This window comes from Drosophila albomicans, chromosome 3 (assembly GCF_009650485.2).
Source record: "Drosophila albomicans strain 15112-1751.03 chromosome 3, ASM965048v2, whole genome shotgun sequence".
NCBI lineage: Eukaryota > Metazoa > Arthropoda > Insecta > Diptera > Drosophilidae > Drosophila > Drosophila albomicans.
The window spans coordinates 6,732,355-6,752,357 of NC_047629.2; the positions used below are offsets into that span (position 1 = coordinate 6,732,355).

A 20,003-nucleotide genomic window follows, 5' to 3' on the forward strand; every position below is an offset into this window, starting at 1 on the left:
TTAAAATATTATTATGTATGTATATTAATTTAGCAACTCAATTCTGTTCACATTTTATAAGTAGTGTCGTTAGTTGAATTAATTTGTTGTTGATAATTTTGTAAGAGCAGCACATGGAGAATAGCGTACAAAAATACATGTATGTATAAACAATAGTATATAGTAGATATATGTTAGACACCTAATCTGTTACTGACTCAGCTCGTGCAATATGTGCGACAGAACACCGCTGGCCTCCACATTGCTGAACGCCACATTCGCCAAATGCGGCTCGTAGCGCTTAAGGCTGCGTTTTGCCGTCGATGTGTTGTTCACGAGATTGCGCAGAATCAGCGCCGCTGTCAGGCGAATGCTCTTCGTGACTGGTCCCTCGTTCTCATCCATCAGCTCCTTCGAGTTGAGGAAATCAGCCGAATGCCGTTTAATCGCCTGCAAGGCAGAGGTGCCCACAGCGGTTGCCGTTGCTGCCGTCGCCGGAGCTGCTGCACTTCCTGCTGGCGTTGCCGCTGCTGCCGCATTCCCTGCATTGCGCACAATAGTCACCGTGGGTTGAGCAGGCGCCACATTGTGTATGCCCGTGGCAAGGCGACGCTGAACGCTGGCTCGCAGATCATCCAGTGCTAGATGACGATCCACCAGATGCGTCATCAGCGAGTAACGTTTGCGCGCAATGTTGTCGCACAAGCTGGGACCGCTGCCCCACTGGCAATAGATCTCGGCACCAGCATCCAAGTGATCGGGACAGTGCACGTTGCACACATGATGCTGCAGCTCGTTGAGCGACTTGAACTTGCGACGCGGACAGTTGCGCCAATCGCAGATGAACAGCCAGTTGGCATCGACGGGCACAGCGGGCACGGGGGCAACAGGCACAGCAGTGGCTGGCTGAGGATTAGCAGTGGGATTGGGTTGGGCGATCACGCTGGTCACCGAAGTTGCAGCCGGCACAGCAACAACTGACCCAACGCTTACAACTTGCTCCGCTGGCTTGCTTTCAATGGGTTTGATCGCGGATTCGTTGGTAGCTCCAGGCAACTGCTGCTGCTGTGGTTGTTGAGGTGGCTTCAGAGACGGCGCAGGCGACGCTGCCAACGGCAGCTGTTTCTTGGCTATGGGCAATGCTGGCGTCGTCTTGGGTTTGCCTGCATCGGACAGCTGCTAAAGAGAAAGTTTGATGAAACCAAATTTCGATAAAGAAAATTCTGCGAATTACCGTTGTGGGCATCGATATCTTCTGCTGTATGATGGATGGATGATGTTGCTGCTGCTGCTCGAGCACGTTGCGTATGTGCTGCTGCTGCTGCTGCAGAGCACCAGCCACAATCGGCGGCTGCGTCGTAATAATCGTCTGCGAATTCAGTTGACTCTGCTGCAGTGGCGCCGATGTCACCGGTGTCTGTGTAATCAGCGTCGTCTCTTTGATGCCACCCAACAGTATTTGCCGCTTGTCCACTGCTGCCGCAGCTGCTGCTGCTGTGGTCGCTGCTGGGCTCGAGATGATGTGCTGCTGTATGATGGATTGATGCTGCTGCAGCTGTGGAATCGGCGATGCCTTCGTGGCCACAATGCTGCTTCGCTGCAGTTGCTGCTGCTGCTGTTGTTGTTGCTGTGCTGCAGGCTGTGGCTGATGCAGCTTGATGGTGGCCGGGATCTGATTGAGCTGCGACAACAGTGAAGGCGACATCTGACCCGCACCCAAAGCTGCTGGCACTCCACGCTGTGGATTAATGAAGATTTGCTGTGGCTGCTGCTGTTGCTGCTGTTGTTGCTGCACGGACGGTGTTTGGGGGCGTGGCTGGGCCCCAGCTGGCGCTGTGGTCGTCGTCACCAGCACCTGTTGTCCCTGGGCCGTGGTCATGATCACCTTCTGTGTGCCAGGCACATTGGATGCACTCACTCCCTGCGGCTGTTGCAGTATGATGATCGTCTTCGTCTGCTGATTGTGCTGCGGCTGTGTCTGCGTCACCAGCAGCGTGGGCGTGGCCGGTGCCGTGGGCGGAGCCACAGCAACGGGTGCCGTCTGCTGGGCCACCAGATAGGTCTGGCCCTGCTGGTTGGTGGCCAGCACGTACTGTGTCTGCGTAGGTTGCTGCTGTTGCTGTTGCTCCGACTTCTGCTGCAGTATGACGGGCACCGTCTGCAGTCCCTGGTCCGTCTTGATGGTCGCTGTGGTGGCCAGTTTCAGTTGTGGCGGCGCCGCAGTCGCATTGCCCGCCGGAAAGATCAGTTGTCGCTGTGCCGGCTGCACCTTGGCGGGAATCAGTTGCAGTTGTTGCTGCTGTTGTGTGGGCTGCTGCTCTTGTGTGGATGCTGCCAGGGGCGGCACATCGTCCAGATCCTCGTCTTCCAGTATGGAGGCTGCCAGATCCGCATAGAGATTCGCCGCATTCTTTGAGGGCGTCACCTGAGGCTCCTCCTTGCCAGCAGCCACCCCAACAACACTGCTGCTGTCCAAGGCCAAGCGTTTATTCTGCTCCTCATCGATGGTTAGCTTGCGCTTGGATTGTATGATCAGTGTGCGTCCTTGGGAGTCCTTGGTCAGCACATTAGCACCGCTCAGCGGCGCCAGAGGTGGCGGCGCCGAGTCCGTCATGGGCTTCTTCTCCAGCGCTAGCTGCGGATGCAATGGCTTAATGGTCGTCTGACCCACCTTGACGGGCGTGTGCTGCATCAGCGGATTGTTCACGAACGCACTAATCGCCGTCGAAGTAACCTTAATGGGTTGGCCTGCTGGCGAACCCGTCGCCGAGGACGTGGTGGCCACCAGTGCTGGTGGTTGTGGCTGGGATTGCGCCTTCTGCTTCAGTTGCCGCTCGTTAACCTTGTTGGCGAGCAGACTCTTGATCAGCGATGAGCTGGGCGTGGCCACCGCCGCTGTCGACGCTTCCTCTTGTGCCTCGCCAGCAGCTGGCTCCACTTTGCCAGCGGCATCCTTCTTAGCGGCAACTACAGTTGCTACAGTTGCTGGAGCTGTAGCTACGACCGCCGGCGCTGCCTTGTGCTGTTGCATGGGCAGCGGCTGGGCACGCATGCGTATGCCAATATAGTGTGTTCCGGGCAGATCGGTGCCATCCACCTGGCGCACAATGGCTGGTCCCACGGTAGGATTGAAGATGAGTCGCACGAGACGCGGGAATTGCACGCGATTCACAACCGAATGCTTGCCCGCCTTCTGGCAGTGCGACAGATAGATAGTGTACAGCTCCTGCTGCTCCACCCGATGCTCGTGTCCATTGCCAGCACGCTCGTAAGTGGCGCCTAGCCAGGCGAGCGCATACGTCTCGTCCTCGTGGGTAAAACTCTGTGGCGCCGAGGGAGCAGCGGGCAAAATAGTCGCGGTTGCTGCTTGGGACGATGTGGCTGTGGCTGCGGCGGCGGCGGCGGCTTGCAGCACAGCTGGCGGCAGCTGCACTTGCGGCAAGCTGGGCATGGGCAGCTGCACCTGCGGCAGACTCGGCACAGGCAGCGCAGGCGGCGCTGGATTGGGGGCAGGCACAATTGAGACGGGCACCGAGACGGCTTCAGCCTGCGGTGGCAACACTTGCACTTGGGTGGGAGCAGGCGGAGGCAGTGCTGCCACAATGGGAGCCGGTTGTGGTTGGGGATGCGGTTGCTTCACTGTCATCATTTGCGTCAATTGGTTGCTGGGCATTGGCTGCGTCATTGTGGGCAGCATATTCCCAGGCACCACCTCGACAACGCGCATCAAAATGCAGCCAGCAGCGCCGTAGGATTGCGCCTCTACAGTGAGCAGCGCCACAAGTTGATCCAACAGGCCACGCACCTGCATCAGCATGGAGCAGGGACGAGCACCCAGCGCGCTGAGTGCATAAATCGCCTCCAGCGTAAAGATCAGCAACATGACATCGGTGAGCGAGAGCAGAAGCATAACACGCTGATAGAAATCCAAGCCCAGGCAGCGACTTATATGCTGAGCGTTGCCCTCGCGTCCACACAGTTTATAGAGTATCTCCAGGCAGCTGATGATGACGGCGCGATCGTTGGACTCGATGCCCTCGCACAGCGTGGACAGCAAATTGCGCGACAACTCGTCTGTGGCGGGATCGAGCAGCTCAAATTGCTGCGCCAGATTCCCAGCCGTCTCCAAGGCCTGAATGTGAATGTTGCCTGCAAAACAAAAAGAGTTTAGAATACGAAATTATTATAATCGCTATGCTGCACTTACTCCAGCGTACATTGGCGCCCATCACCAGGTAACGCCACAGCGTACGATTCGCTGAAAGCAGCGTCACATTCTCCTGATGAAAGCTTAGGCTACGGAGCAACTGCACAATCTGCAGCACACGCTGTCCAATGCGTTCGTCGGTGCCATGGCTACGACGCAGATTCAAAAAGTCCAGCTCAAAGTCAAACTCATCCGACAGCTGCTCCAAATTGCCAACAGCGTCGACATCCTTGCTAATCAGACCGTTGTCCAGCCACGCCTGCTCATCCGTATACAAATCCAATATCTGTGGCTTGTCGTACAACAGATCGCGCCAGAAATTGAGCTTCGAATGACGACGCACCTGCACACCAGCCGTGTTATGTCCATGCTGGAAGAGCTGACGCATCGTGTAATCCGCATAGACGCCCAGATGTGCCAGCAGCACGTCCAGCAGCTTGGGGCACTCACTCAGCTGCAATGTGGGACGCGGCTCGTTGGCCATCAACGTACACACATTGATGGCAAAGTCCTGCTCGTTGGGCAGCGGTGAGATGAGCGACAGCAACAGTTTCTCATAGCTGCTGTGCTTGTGCAGCTGTGTGGACATCTTGTACTGCCGCCGGCGATCCGCATTCACGATATGCTGCCGCTGATTGTAGGCCATCGGCACCGCCGTCAAAGTGGAATGCGCATTGCCAAACATGCTGCCCAAGCCACCTCCGGAAAGTCCCAGACCACTGCCAACGCCGCCACCGCTGGCCAACGCACGAGAGCGTGCTCTAGCGCTGGCGCCCAGTTCTGCGCATTCGATGGCCGCCTCCAGTGCCTCTAATTTGTCGGGATCCTCACCGTGGAAATTCAAACGTTCGTATTTGTCCAGGTAGCGACGATAGATGTGCTTGATGCCGGCGGTGCCATTCACACAGCGCTCGCGCAGCGTGTCCAATGCACTATAAACCTCGTCCCACTCATCGCGCATGTTCACCTTGTTGAAGCCACCGCGTTCGGTCACCTCCTGGTAAAGTCGATACAGATCCACGTGTTGTCCACTGATCTTGGCCGCCTGCGTCAGTGGCGTGCTATTAACATATGCGGTTATGTTTAATAAAATGTGATATTTAGTTAAAGATCAAAGATTTACCCTCGCCGCTCGTGAAACTGATGCAGATCCCGCCAGAATTCCTCTGGCGCTCCTTGCCCTTGACCGTTTGCTCCCGGCGCTGATTTTTCCGGCGTGTTGCCGTAGAACAGCTGCTGTGGAGCATATTGCTGATATTGTTGCTGCTGCGCGTTTCTCGCGCGCAATGGAGTTGCAGCAGCGCCAAGTTTTGCCGGCGTCAACTCATTTTGCAGCGCGTTGTTGTTGTTGCTGACAGAGGGCGCTGCTGCTGGCAGCGATTGCAGCAGCACACGTACACTATCAATGGAGGTCATTTTATGTGGGTTTAGTTGCAACGGTAATACGCGTAATACATTCTTTTAAGTCAAAACCACGCACACGTTCACTTATAGTAGTTAAAAATTAAAACTCAACAAAAAAAACTACGAGCTACAAAACGCGCAGACGACGCGCTTCCACAAGCAGGGTTGCATTTAATGTGACCGTAACTTGCATTTCCAAAAATATACATTCGGTATTTTTGCGCAAATAATAGTCACACTGATTCTAATAAGTGCTGGACTATCGATTTCGAAAATAAATATCGCAAGTAGTATACAAATTTTAACTTTTACAGAATTTACAAAGCACAACCTAATATTATGTACTTTTGTTTTGCGTAAATGTATCAAATAAACAAAGTATTCAAAAAAGTTTATTTAAACAGTTGACAACTATTTTTATTTACTTACAAAACTTGCCATTTAAATAACAATTAGTTTTTCACTATAGTCGTATTCGTTGGCCTTATCAGCATATGCACTGCTTTCAGAGTGCGCGTTTCTTGCCAATTCCACCACCAAATGCCTGCCCATACATCCATTTCGCTTTCATAGTAACGTCCATTTAGATTTCTTAAAATAATTAGATATACATTAAGCGTATTTGTAAATGTCGAATAATTTACTAGTACTTACGATCGAGCACATTGATTATACCACCAGCCACCATCGCGCTCACTGGCGCAATTGCTATAAAATTTATCATTATCCCTATCGAAAGTTGTAAACTTCATATTTATATTTTGAACTAACGCATCGCCAGCATCACCAGAATACGCTCCCAAGACTTTTAGTTCATAGGCATTCGTTTCGTTTCCAATACCAAACTTATTATAACGTGCATAGCGAACAGTACCGTTAAAACTCTCCAGATGTATATATAGTTCATAGTTCTGTGATTTTGTGATATGATGAATCTTTTCCAATCCCATGAAGAAGCTTTTCTCCAGATCTCCAAAGCCATGTCGGTATTCATTCCAGCTACGATTAAAGTACTCACTATTGTCAACTCTTCGTTGAATTACAGTCCATCCAGGTCCAGCAATATCTCCATCGCATGCCACAGAAAATGGCTGCATTCCTGGTACTTGGATTTCCAAAATATCTGAAGAGTTTCCCATACTCAAGCAACTAGTTTCATAAATTTTAATTTGCTGTTCAGGTATCTCATGCCTTATCATCAGCGCTGGTGGAATTAATGAAACATTAAAATTCAATATCTTTGCTGAGTATTCATAGATTTCCAATTTAGATTGTAAGGCTCGAATTATATCGTTCTTTTCTTCAATTAAATCCCTATAATCTCCGATTTGTTTTTGCTGTTCCTTGAGTCTCTTTGCCTCGTCTCTCGATTGATTCGTGAGGTGATAAAGAAGGTTTTTTATTGAGTGTAGATCGGTGTCGAGCTGTTCTTGAGTCTTTGTACATCTCTCATCAGCTTTTTTAAGTTTCTTTTCAGAGATTTCTTCTTTTAATCAAAACTACTAGTTCACTTTGGAGTACAGACATTTGCTTACTATGCATTTCACAAGATTTCAATTTGTTATTTGCAAATTCATTGCTCTTCAAAAAAAGATTTAGACAATATGCCGCACAATTATTTTCCACAGCATCGAGCTTTTTAAATAAACTCAATTTTCCGTTAATAAATAAGCAAAGGTTGAATACAAGTTTCTTACCTCGTTATTTACAGTGAATTCTGAATGAGAAGTTGAAAGACCACCTAAAAAGATGCCCAAGAATATGACAAGCAGAGACATTTTCGCAGGAAATTGTCGTTCCACTAGCGTTGAATATGTTTAATCTACTAACAGCAGAAATTAATAGTTTCCTAAATCTGCCTAGTTTGTGCGAAAATATAAACAATGATAAGACTCATAATAGGGTCAAATGCCAGCTATGCTACATTAGCTTATCAATTTGAATTTCTTCACAATTTAATGTTAAGATATTCAAATGGCTGTTTACAAATATTATTTGAATTCTTAATTTAGTTTTTATTATATTGAAATTCGTTGAATACAAGCACAAACATTTATTTAAATAATAAAAAATAACGAATTTTATATGTCGCTTAAGCTGGTCACACCCTAAACAAGTGCTGCGATAACAAAGAATTATCGATAATATATGTTATTGACAATCGCAACACATGTGCGACCGGACAGTTAAATAACACATATTTCCAATTAGTTTTCAAAAAAGAAACAATAGTGTTTTACTTTTATAAATTCGACAAAAGTTCGTGTTGTAAGTCATAGATCAAAATGAGCGTGCGTGCTTTTGGAGGACTTCTAAAGTCTCGTCAAGTAATTCGCTTGGCCAGCGTTTGCCGGCAAACAAATCGCACTCTGAGTTGGACTCGAGCGGCTCCTCTCTTGGTGCAACAAAAGACAGGTGAGCTTTGCACTTACAATACAAATCAAAAACTTCTACATCTTCTTGCTAACAGCTCTACCGAAGCGGCATTTGGCCACTGCAGCAGAAAGTTCGAAGACGGTCGATAAGCACGAGTTCCAAGCGGAAACCCGTCAATTGCTGGACATTGTAGCACGTTCCCTCTACTCGGATCACGAGGTATTTGTACGCGAGTTGATCTCGAACGCTAGCGATGCCCTGGAAAAGTTCCGCTACACATCTCTCAGCACCACAGCCGAATCGGAATTAGCCGCCAAGGATCGTCCGCTTGAGATACGGATTACCACAGACAAGCCGCAGATGCAGCTGATCATTCAGGACACTGGTATTGGCATGACACGCGAGGAGCTGGTCAGCAATCTGGGCACCATTGCGCGCAGTGGCTCCAAGCAGTTTCTGGAGCAGCTGAAGAATGATCCAAGTAAGGCAAAGGACTCGGGATCCAATATTATTGGCCAGTTTGGCGTGGGCTTCTACTCCTCGTTCATAGTGGCCCAACGTGTCGAGGTGTTTACGCGAGCCGCTGATCCCAAGGCGCCCGGTTTGCGCTGGTCCACAGACGGCAGTGGCAGCTATGAGATCGAGGAGGTGGCGGACGTGGAGCATGGCACCAAGATTGTGCTGCATCTGAAGACCGAGTGCCGTGAGTATGCGGATGAGGATCGCATTCGTGCTGTCATCAAGAAGTACAGCAACTTTGTGGGCTCTCCCATTCTGCTGAACGGCAAGCAGGCGAATGAGATTAAGCCGTTGTGGCTGATGGATCCACAGAGCACCACCAAGGAGCAGCACCAGGACTTCTACCGCTTCATCAGCAACAGCTTCGACACGCCTCGCTTCACGCTTCACTACAACGCTGACGTTCCGCTGAGCATCCATGCGCTGCTCTACTTCCCCGAGGGCAAACCGGGACTCTTTGAAATGTCGCGTGACGGCAGCACTGGCGTCGCTTTGTACACGCGTAAGGTGCTCATTCAGTCGAAGACTGAGCATCTGTTGCCCAAGTGGCTGCGCTTTGTCAAGGGCGTCGTAGACTCTGAGGATATACCCTTGAATTTAAGCCGAGAGCTGCTGCAGAACAACAATCTCATTCGCAAGCTGTCCAGCGTGATCTCGAGTCGTGTCATTCGCTTTCTGCAGGAACGAGCCAAGAAGCAGCCAGAGGAATATGAGGCATTTTATCGCGACTACGGTCTTTTCCTTAAGGAAGGTATTGTCACCTCCAACGATCCGGCCGAGAAGGAGGAGATTGCCAAGCTGTTGCGTTTCGAGTCCTCCAAGTCGGAGACAGGTCGCATTTCACTCGAGGAGTACTACAAAGAGGTGGGCGACGACCACAAGGACATCTACTACCTGGCTGCACCGAATCGAGTGCTAGCTGAGGCATCGCCATACTACGAGAACCTTAAGAAGCGCAACGAGCTGGTTCTCTTCTGCTACGAACCCTACGATGAACTGGTCCTCATGCAGTTGGGTCAGTTCAAGAGCAAGAAGCTCGTGTCAGTTGAGAAAGAGATGCGCAACGAGTCCAAGGATCCAGCTGCACTCGAAGACTTTGGCCAGGGCAGCTTGCTGCGTTCCGAGTTGGATAGCCTAATACCCTGGCTGCAGGATCAGCTTAAGGGTCAGGTGGCGAAGGTAAAGGCCACCACACGTCTGGATACACATCCGTGTGTCATCACCGTCGAGGAGATGGCTGCAGCTCGGCATTTCATACGCACTCAGAGTCATCAAGTGCCCGAAGAGAATCGTTTTGCTCTGTTGCAACCCGAGCTAGAAATCAATCCCAAGTGAGACGGTGTTTTTATATCTCCCCCACCTCAGATTATAATAGATTTATTCCCTTTGCAGGCATCCCATTATCAAGAAACTGAACGCCTTGCGCGAGAGCGAACCCGAATTGGCACTATTAATCACCAAGCAGCTGTTCGCCAATGCCATGGTGGGCGCAGGACTTGCGGAAGATCCTCGTATGCTGCTGACCAACATGAACAGCTTATTGACAAAAGCTTTAGAGAAATATTAAGCACAGAGTGTGTTATTTCCAAATTTATAGAGATCCATATATATGTAATAATATTAATAGTTAAAATGTAACAATTACCAAATACACGATAATATATGTTAATGTTCAGTAAGTTGAAAAATCAACAATATTAAATTTTTAAATTTCCAAATAACAGTCCGACTCAACTCCTACAAACTGCAAAAATTAAATCGATATTTTCGGATTTAAAAATATCGATGTGGTTCCGCAATGTGACCGCTTGTCATATTTTCACAAATTCAAATTTGTAGCGTATTCGTAAGCAAAAACAACTATTACGTCCAACAACGTTCGCGCAACAAATCGAAAATATAATATCATAAACACTTGTGATTTTTCAATATTTGTTTTGGTATAAATTGCATCATTGATGGTATGTATTTGTATCTTGCATTTTTGTATTCCTGGAAAATACCAATACCATTTTAAGTGTAACCACTCTTTGTGATCGCGACATATTTCGGTATATTTTGCCTGTAACGAAGTATATATTAAAATTAAGCCCGTGGTCACGCTGATTACAACCGCCCCCGTGACCAAAATTTATAAAAGAAAACGCAAACTCGAACTCCCGTTCAGTGCCGTATCCAAAAGCAGAGCGTGCAGTCAGTCGCCCAGCAGCAGCAGCCAGCAATAAACCCGAAAGGCCAGCCACAGAAGCGAGTTGCTTTAAATTAGATTTCTAATCACGTGAGTGAAAAAAAAACAACCAGTCATATGAGGCGCAATCAAAATGATAAATCCACAATGTAATCATACTACAATGTTAACAATAATGCTGCTACGATATAAAAACGAAAAGCAAACAGAAAATGAAAAAGCCACGAGCAAAAAAAGTCATACCAAAATTTGGTACAATATTTTCTGCCACGACATACACACACACACAGAGACACACACATACGCACAATACAGGCCGATGGCAATGAGCGAACCATGTTTGCGTATGTGTGAGCGAACGGTGAGCGTAAAAGTTGCTGCAAAATTAACTCAGTAACTGAACGAAAGAAAAAAAGAACGAAGAAAAACGCGCAAATTCTGTCAATTGTGTTTCAAAAAAAGAAGTTTTAAATAACTCATGTGCGTGTGCATGTGACTCGGTGAATGTATGTGAGTGTGCGTGTGTAATTTTCCAGCGCGTTGTCATTGCCAATTGGACTTTTTTATGTGAGCTCATTCCGTCATGCGCTCATACACACACTTTTGCACTCACATGACATGAGCACTCACACATACACATGGACAAGAGCTCTCAGCGTCGCACTCAAAAAGTCGAGATAAAATTCAATAATTTGTGAGGCAATCGTCAGCCAAGCGAGTGCTTTTGCTCTCGGTCGGTCTCTCGTATCTCGCGCTCTCACTCACAAATCGTACGTCGTCGTAGCAGCATTGTGGTTCGAAAAGCAGCGCAAGATTTTTTTGTACATATATATACACACACACATACGTATATTGTATATGTAATAAAAATACTTTGTTTCTTGCAAAGCTAAAAGAAAAACGCGCCGATATAACACAACATCAAAGTGCAATAATATAAGCGAAACAGCAACAGAAACAAAAGAAATTCAAATTTCGATTTTCATTTGTAGCCCAATAAAACACAAAAAACAAAGCAAACATGTCTACAGATGTCAGCAACGATAACCCCATCTATGGCCCCTTCTTCGGTGTTATGGGCGCAGCGTCCGCCATTATCTTCTCAGGTGAGTGTTCTTCCATCTTTAATCCATCATCGTCACATCGCAGAAAACTCCTTTAAATCATCAGAGCGCTGCATGCGTAGAAAAATCGAACATTTTGTGTGGCGTAAAGGCTAGAAGAAGAAGAAAAGGCAGCACCAGCGCAGCAAAGAAAGAACAAGAAAAAGTACCCATGTAGATACGTTTGTAGGTGGACGGTAGCGGCAAGTGTACAAAAATTCAATACACGCACATCCAAAGTCACACACACAAACACTTGTGTCTGTGTTGAGTTTGAGTTCATTCCAAATGCGCGTGACTAGCAAAAAAAAAAATTCCATGTTTTAACCACAACAGTTAATAGACACCCTTATTACATAAAAAAAATATTCAATTGAATTTTGTATAAATGTTTTGTGCGCATTTTTTTTAATTGCTTTTATTGCAAACACAAAAATGGCAGCATCGAAATTAGAAATTTTGCTGCCGTTTTTTTTCTTCATGCTAAAAACGGCATTACTCATACACACACAACAGCAACTCTGAGCGGTAGATAAAAGAAGAGCGAGAGAGCACCAGTGAGAGTGAGAGAGCGCTGCGCACACTTTTCGTTATTGTTCTCTTCGCTCTTGCTCTCTCAATCTTATGTACGTGAGAGAGTAGAGCAGAGTTACGCTTTTGGTGAAGTTGTACGAGTCGGCGAAGCTCGCTTTCCTTTTCACACACAGTCACAAGACCAACTTTTTCGGTGTTGCCATACTAAATGATTTTTTTTTCTTTGCCCCTCGTTACTTGGTTTATCTTTTTAATGAATAACAGTAGCAGGCAGCAGTAGCATTCTTAAGGTTTCCACTAAACGCAGTATATGTTGATGTATGTGTCATATGCATTTTTCTAAATCACGTGTGTCATTAACATGTAAATATAAGTCAGCTGATATATGTATGCGGGTTACCCCACAACATACATACGTGTATTTGATTTCCGATCAATCCCATTGTTGTTATCTGATCGTAATATTCACATGGAAAATACTATTTAAACAAACACATGATTGAGCGCTTTGCTTGCATTGTTCGTTTTTCACTAGGCAGTAATGGTAATCATAATAATCATAATCGTAATCACATGCCCCGTCTTGTTACCTCAAACACCCCTTGCGACGATCAATCGTCGAGTCCATAACACTGCAAAGTGGCATCACATGCCTGCGATTCTTTTATGAAGCTTATCGGGGGCCATACATTTCTACTTATTTACCTTAGCTGATAAGTGGGGCGGGATTATTTACCAATAACTTGACAGTGATAAGATAAGATCACCAGCGTAAAGCAAAGAAAGTAATGAAAAAATAGCACGCGCTCCTCGTTCACTTTTTTGATCAAAGAATACTATACTGTTAATTCATGCATTTGTAACCGTATTTCTTGGACAACAGGAAAAGAAAAGGTCTCAACCTATTTGAAAGTAAACAATCAATGACATAATTCTTATGTCACGCATCAAAACTCAGTCTTGTGATTTGCACTCTCACAATAAAATAGAGCTCGCGTATAATGTTGTTTACCCTTCTTGTTAGTGTCACAAGATTTATATTAGATAGCGCTAAAACGTCTTGACATGGCAACAATGATATCGCCTCTGTACTTATTACTTATGTAATGGAAAGTCAACAGCATAATTCATTGTTAAGCCGTTTCCCCAAGTACATTTCAACTCGCAAACTGCTGCTGTATTTGCATATAACTGATTGGTTGGTTGATGGGCGACGAAGTCTGGCAACGCTGTGATCAAGCGAACCGAGTGGGAGAGAGAATTGATGTAAAGCTCGCACTTGCAAAATAACTTGTGCATCGCTCAAAATGTTGTGACTGATTCAATTGTGACTCATTGGCTTTCGATATCGTCACAGCTGCTGCTGCATTGGGCGTTGCTTTGAGTTTTTATCAGTGTCTGTTCCATTGTGCTTTTGTTTTAGTCGTTTATTAATGATTTCAGAAATCCTTCACACACACACACACAAACACGCAAGCAACTTTTTACTCCCACATGCTGTTTTTGCGTGCGCAAACTCAGTAGCAAAATAGTAGTAGATACATTTACATATAAAAATGATAGTAAAACCAATATTTATATATAGACCACACATACATGCTCAGACCGTATGTGTGTAAGTGCTTCTTTTAATTATGTAAAAATTGTAAGCAAAGTCACGTGCTAGATTTGATGTTTATTCTTTACGCTAACTTGGGATAAATCGCAAAAAAAATGTCCATAGAGAGCTTGAGTGTAATAACGACCCTGCTTTAGTAAGAGAGAGAGACGAGAGAGATAGAGTGGCAGTTAAAACGTGGCAACTCTAACTCAACTCAACTTTTATGTTTTCGTGTGTTGGTGGGTGGGGAATTTAACTCCATATATATTTTAAATTAATTAATAACCAATTGTAATTAATATGATTAATTTATAACTGCCAGTTCTTGTTCTCACATCCTGTGCAAGCCCATTATCTAATCAAAAACGAAGATTAATGCACAACAAAACAGAAAAAATTGTAATCACAAACTTTGCAAACTTTTGTTATCTGCGCGAGCGAGAGTGAGAAAGATGGATGAGCTAGAACTAGAGCCAGAAAATGAATTTAAGATGCTCAGAACAAATGTACACAATGTTTGATTTTCACTCGTCTTGTTCGTCGTGTGTGTAGATTGTGCATTCCAACGCCTTTTGACTTTTCGCTTGTCTCAAACAAAACGACAATGGCAACAACAATTCTCTCTTCTTCCTTTTTGAGTAGTGTTTGATAAGATGCTGCCTACTGCTATTATTTGCCTCTCTTTTGCTCACTCTCACTCTCGAGAGAGTCTGCTGTGCGCACTCAACTGTGACGCTTCAATTTGTTGTTGTACACATAGTCACTCACACACACGTATACTAAGTGTACATACGTATGTAGCTGTACATATATCGTTATTCGTTTCACATATACTATTCTTCACATTTTATATTTATCTTAAAATGTGCTGGTTGGTTGTTTGTTTTTGTTCCTCTATGCTCTTGTTTGCTGCTTCCTCTTCTAGCCGCCGCCCGTCGCGTTTTGTGTATTGTATTGTTCAGCAACGCCCACGATAACGTCTGCCATGCGTCTGTCGCTCGGAAAGATCAGTTAAAACGAGCACCAAGCACAAGCCAATGCCACATTTTCAAATTGAAATGATGTATTCATTAATAAGTGCAAATTTGCACATTTAAATGCAGCGCAACGTTCGCTTTATTATTGCTGTCAAAGCCAAAAACAAAGTCTGTTTATTTTGTGTTTAATCATTATTTCAGTGTGTACACACTGTTTGTCCTTTACAGTCAGTGACAATAATAACGATGCACGTAGCTCAGCTCAGCAGCTCAGATGTTATATATTTAGGGCGAATCTTAATCAGATAAAAGTTGTGACGTCAGTTAGTCACACACACAACGGCACATTTGTGGTAGTATGGGAAGAGTCAAGCACACATAGGTATATTAGATTATTACCTTGTCGTGCTAATGGCGATAATAAAAATTGCACCTGTTCTCTGTTAGATCTTATGTAAAGGTAGGAGAAACCTTTTCAACCTGTTTAGAACCATATGAATCAATTGCCAGCCACAAATCTAATTCACAACTTTTAAATGTCTTGATGATAGATGGTTTGCTTTCCTATAGTATATGCAAAATATTGTCTTCAATGAATGAACATCACTTGATTAATTGCAATTGAGTGTCGATGCCTTTCCATTTTGTTGCTAGGGCGGGAAAAGTCTTTGAATAAATGCAGATACGCATTTTATTTATATTTATACGTGCGCATACATTCGCTATATTTAAATTAGCGTCTGGAAATCCCCGAACCCCCATAACGATGACCAATAAAAATCTTGTTTGTTTCCGATGGTGAATGCAACGTCAGATTGAGCTTCAGATTTTAGCTTGTTTGCCATGTATTGATAGCGGCAAGTGTACAAATATCTATATATGTTGTATCTTTATATTGGTAGTAGGATAAAAACAAAAAGAGAATAAAAAGAAACGAGTACTTTCCGGTTTTTTATGACTGCGAGATGACGCCGCTTTTGTGCGTATGACGTACATTTTGTATCTGTGCGTGATCTCTCTCTATCTTTCTTTCTCTCTCTTTCGACATTGACAAATGAAGCAGCAATAATAAATAATAATATATATTTGATAATCTATTAGATATTGATTTGAAAACAGCACGACTTTGGCACACGATTGTTGATAGCGTTTAATTATTTAGCAAAGCCCTTTTAATTTACACCGTAAGAATGAGTCGAATATGAATGTAGTTAATTAGTATTAAAAATCACATGACTGTGACAATTAATGCTGGAAGCGACTGTATTCCCGTTCGCCCGTACGCCCGCACACCATGAAAGCTTTACTCGCACACACATACACATACGTGTACTTAGTGTGGCAGTCACAAGGCATGCATTTGCTTTTAGCCTACCAGCACTTTACGAACGTAACTGTGTGCGTGTTTTAATTCGATTTATTAGCGCTCCACACACACACACACAGAGGCAACAATATGAGTTGTTTGAAAATGAATTTAACAAATACCATTGACCGTCATACGAAACTGGTTTTATATTTCAATATTCAGTGCGCGTGCACACACACACACACTCGTACTCATGCACAGACTATTTGGCAACTCTAGCAATTTAGCTTCTTTGCATTTAGGCGACCTTATCAAATAAATATCGTAATGAGAGCCAGTCAAATATGAGAACAAGAGAGAAGAGAGAAACCACTCAACAACTCTGACTCTAGCGCGTATTGAGCAGTTATGTACACTCACATACATATTTTTTTTATGGCTGTTTGTGTGTGCGACAGTCATGTGACGAACAAAAATGTTACGTTCATTTTACAGTATATTTTATTTAGCGCTGACTGTGTTTTATCGCATAAATTTGAAGTACTTTTCAACAGAATGATCAAAATAACGGAATGGACAAAGTTCAAGGTTACTTTGGCTGTCAGTGTGACCGCATTTAAGAAAGGCTCTTGAATTTAAATAGGTTATGTAGGTTAGGTAGAAGATTCGATGGACATGACGAAAATGAACTAAAAATTACTAATGTATTTATTTCAAAATATTAATATTCGTAATCCTTATTTTGCAATTACAGCACTCGGCGCTGCCTATGGCACTGCTAAGTCTGGTACCGGTATTGCTGCCATGTCAGTGATGCGTCCTGAACTGATCATGAAATCCATCATTCCTGTGGTCATGGCGGGTATCATTGCCATTTACGGTCTGGTCGTCGCTGTCCTGATTGCCGGCCAACTGGATACGCCCACAACTTACTCCCTGTACAAGTGAGTATCGAAGAGACAAAGAAAATCTAAAGAGTTTCCCAATTTTATAATGTTTTTTTCTATTTCTTAGGGGTTTCATTCATTTGGGCGCTGGGTTGTCTGTGGGCTTCTCGGGCCTGGCAGCCGGTTTTGCGATCGGCATCGTGGGAGATGCCGGTGTGCGTGGAACAGCACAACAGCCTCGTCTGTTCGTCGGTATGATCCTGATTCTCATCTTCGCCGAAGTGTTGGGTCTCTACGGTTTGATTGTGGCCATCTACCTGTACACGAAATAAATCAATCAATTCAACACACACACACAACAACAAGAAGAGAAGAAGAAGAAGTAGACAAACAGCCCAGCAACAAAAGAACATCATACATCAACGTCAACGTCAAGAAATGCAAGTAAAAAGTGTATCAAATAATAAACCATCCAACAAAATAACAATGAAATCAACCAACCACGACAACAAAAGGAATGAAAATGCACGCGTCTGGGTGGCAACTCTGGTGGCCGTTTGTATATAGCAACAACAAAAACTAAATAACAATAACTGCAACTGCAAATAGGAGTTGGGCACCAGGGTTGTCATTCTCGTTCTGGTTTAGTGTGTAAAAATACAACAACAACAAACAGCGACAACATTTTTATTACGTTTGATTTACTTGTTAATTATGTGTATTTTACTTTGCAAATTGCGACAAACAACAACAAATTGCTGGTGCATTGTTTAGTTTAGTTTATTTTTCCGTTCAAATCAATTTTGCAGTTAAGTTCATAAAGTTGTAATATCAAATATCAAATTTGTCTCTTTCTTAAACTATATATTTCTTATTTTTTTGCGCTCCACAAAACGTGTGCTCTTTGTTATTTGTTTTTTCCATTATTATTATTAAATAATGTTTAGTGTATATGTAAAATTCGTTAAAGAAGTTTGTAAAGAAAAACCAACAACAACAACAACAAAAAACAACATCAATCAACAATTGTAAATTTGCGCATTCAGCTGCAACATAAAAATTTGAAAACAAATTTAGCGAAAAGGGCCAAAATAACAACAAATAAAAGCGAATACCAACAACAACAACAAAACGAAAACATCTAAAGCACTGCAGCTATTGTTTAAGGGCAACTCTGGCGGTAGCAGCTGTTTGAGCGCGCGCGCGCATGCATGGCGTTGCCACCCTGGCGAACAATTGTTGTGCCGCGGAAGCTCACAACGGCTGGCGAGAATAGGAATTGTTGTTGTTGGGGGTGAAGGCGACAAGAACAACATAGAAAAAAAAACTACTTGGCAATACTTCGACAACTGCAACCAACAACTACATACAATCATAAAAACTACACACACACACACGCATACACCCAAACACACACACACACACACACACATGCATACAAAAATGTAACTAAGTCCTATGTTTATTTTTAATTATTGTTCAATTCTAAGAATAATATATTAAAAATTAATAATAATAAATTATATATATATATAATTATGATTTTTTTGTGATAAGAAAATACATAAAAAATTGTAATACAAATACAAAACAAAAACAACAATTACGGTATTGATATACATAATATATATATATACATATATATATACAAAAATGAATGATAAACAATTATACATATTAACATGAGAAAAAGAGTTGTTATAAACACAAAAAGGATGGTATTGAAAAACGAGAAATATGAGAAAAAAACACAAATCAACCCGAATGAAAACCTATATAAAATCACACACAATTTTTCCGCTGTTATTGTATAGTAAAGAAACAAATATTATATATAAAATATATATTATGTATAAAAAATATTAACATGAAAATGTAGTAGCAAAATTATAAAACAACAAAACCGACACAACACAAACAACAACATCAAACCAAAAGTCGTGCAAGCAAAACGAAAAACAAAACAAACAAAAACTCAAAAACGTAGACAACAAAACAACATCAACTTTGTGTCAACGTTGAAAAATGCAACAAAAAAATTGTAAAATCCCAACAAATTAGAAGTTAATCGAAAACTAAACCTTAAAACCAACATCCTATGTTCGATCTGTATGCAACTAGCAAATAACAACACCAATTTGTACAACAACACCACAACAGGAAGGAGAGAGCGAGAGGGGAGCACTGCAACTTGCCGGCCACTGAGAGTTTTCCGCAACGCTTTTCCCCGGGGCATGTGGTCATGGAGAGAGGGGGCGAGGCAACACCTCCCTGCCCGTTGGCCGCCGATGCATTCGTGATGCTGAGAACGCGGAGGTGACCAACCTGTGCGGGGCGCCTCTTCCCCCCTTTCGCCACTGATCCGGCCCTGGAGATTCGCTGGCGGAGACTCGACTCTCGAGTTGTCCCCACCAAAGCGGAGACAAGAACAAAACATGCACAAAAAAGACAACAACAATTCAAGAGGATCCACGCGATGTGCTCTACACTGTAGTCTACAACATTTGTACATAATGCTCTGTTACCATCCAATCCCCCCCGCCCGCGAAGCATTCCCTCCTCCCTCCTTATGTCCACTGAGTTGCAGCGCCCGTGTTGCGTTCACTTGGTGTGCTTGGGTGGCGGGAGAAGTGCGACGCGCGGGGGGTAAGTTGGTCAGTGACAGAGGTAATTGCTTGAAGTGTGTAGAGTATGTGGCTGTCGGATTTGTTCGACTTGTTTGCGTTTGGTGAGGAAAATTTGTTGAGTATTTCCATTGTTTTCCGTGCAATTTGCGTTCTCTCTTTTCGCTCTCACCCTCCGCGCATGCAATCGATCTAAGGTTTAATTGTAACTGTAACTGTGTACTCGATAAACAACAACAACAACAGACATTGTATGAAATAAATTGTAATTTCTAATTTCCAAAAAAAAAAAATAC

At 44.0% G+C, this 20,003-nt stretch overlaps 4 protein-coding genes across 5 annotated transcripts; 2 read left to right on the top strand and 2 right to left on the bottom strand.

The window, feature by feature from the left end:
* On the bottom strand, nt 1–5,812 carry LOC117572765 (AT-rich interactive domain-containing protein 2). Of its 2 annotated transcripts, none has more exons than XM_034255852.2 (4): nt 5,310–5,812; nt 4,187–5,247; nt 1,214–4,128; nt 1–1,155 (listed from the first exon to the last, which is right to left on the bottom strand). In XM_034255852.2, the coding sequence occupies exons 1-4, from the start codon at nt 5,600–5,602 to the stop codon at nt 190–192; spliced, it is 5,235 nt and encodes a 1,744-aa protein (XP_034111743.1). In that variant the 5' UTR covers nt 5,603–5,812; the 3' UTR covers nt 1–189. The 2 variants fall into 2 exon arrangements, with proteins under 2 accessions (XP_034111743.1, XP_034111741.1); XM_034255850.2 differs by having other exon boundaries at nt 1–1,158.
* Nucleotides 5,813–6,010: 198 nt separating this feature from the next.
* On the bottom strand, nt 6,011–7,680 carry LOC117572767 (fibrinogen-like protein 1). Its single transcript, XM_034255855.2, has 3 exons — nt 7,288–7,680; nt 6,245–7,225; nt 6,011–6,181 (listed from the first exon to the last, which is right to left on the bottom strand). Exons 2-3 carry the CDS (start codon nt 6,787–6,789, stop codon nt 6,043–6,045), a joined length of 684 nt encoding a protein of 227 aa, XP_034111746.1. The 5' UTR covers nt 6,790–7,225; nt 7,288–7,680; the 3' UTR covers nt 6,011–6,042.
* Nucleotides 7,681–7,760: 80 nt separating this feature from the next.
* Nucleotides 7,761–10,141, top strand: LOC117572766 (heat shock protein 75 kDa, mitochondrial). Its single transcript, XM_034255854.2, has 3 exons — nt 7,761–8,005; nt 8,061–9,816; nt 9,878–10,141. The coding sequence occupies exons 1-3, from the start codon at nt 7,876–7,878 to the stop codon at nt 10,050–10,052; spliced, it is 2,061 nt and encodes a 686-aa protein (XP_034111745.1). The 5' UTR covers nt 7,761–7,875; the 3' UTR covers nt 10,053–10,141.
* Nucleotides 10,142–10,600: 459 nt separating this feature from the next.
* LOC117568126 (V-type proton ATPase 16 kDa proteolipid subunit c) lies at nt 10,601–20,003 on the top strand. Its single transcript, XM_034248530.2, has 4 exons — nt 10,601–10,763; nt 11,666–11,779; nt 16,951–17,140; nt 17,211–20,003. Exons 2-4 carry the CDS (start codon nt 11,695–11,697, stop codon nt 17,413–17,415), a joined length of 480 nt encoding a protein of 159 aa, XP_034104421.1. The 5' UTR covers nt 10,601–10,763; nt 11,666–11,694; the 3' UTR covers nt 17,416–20,003.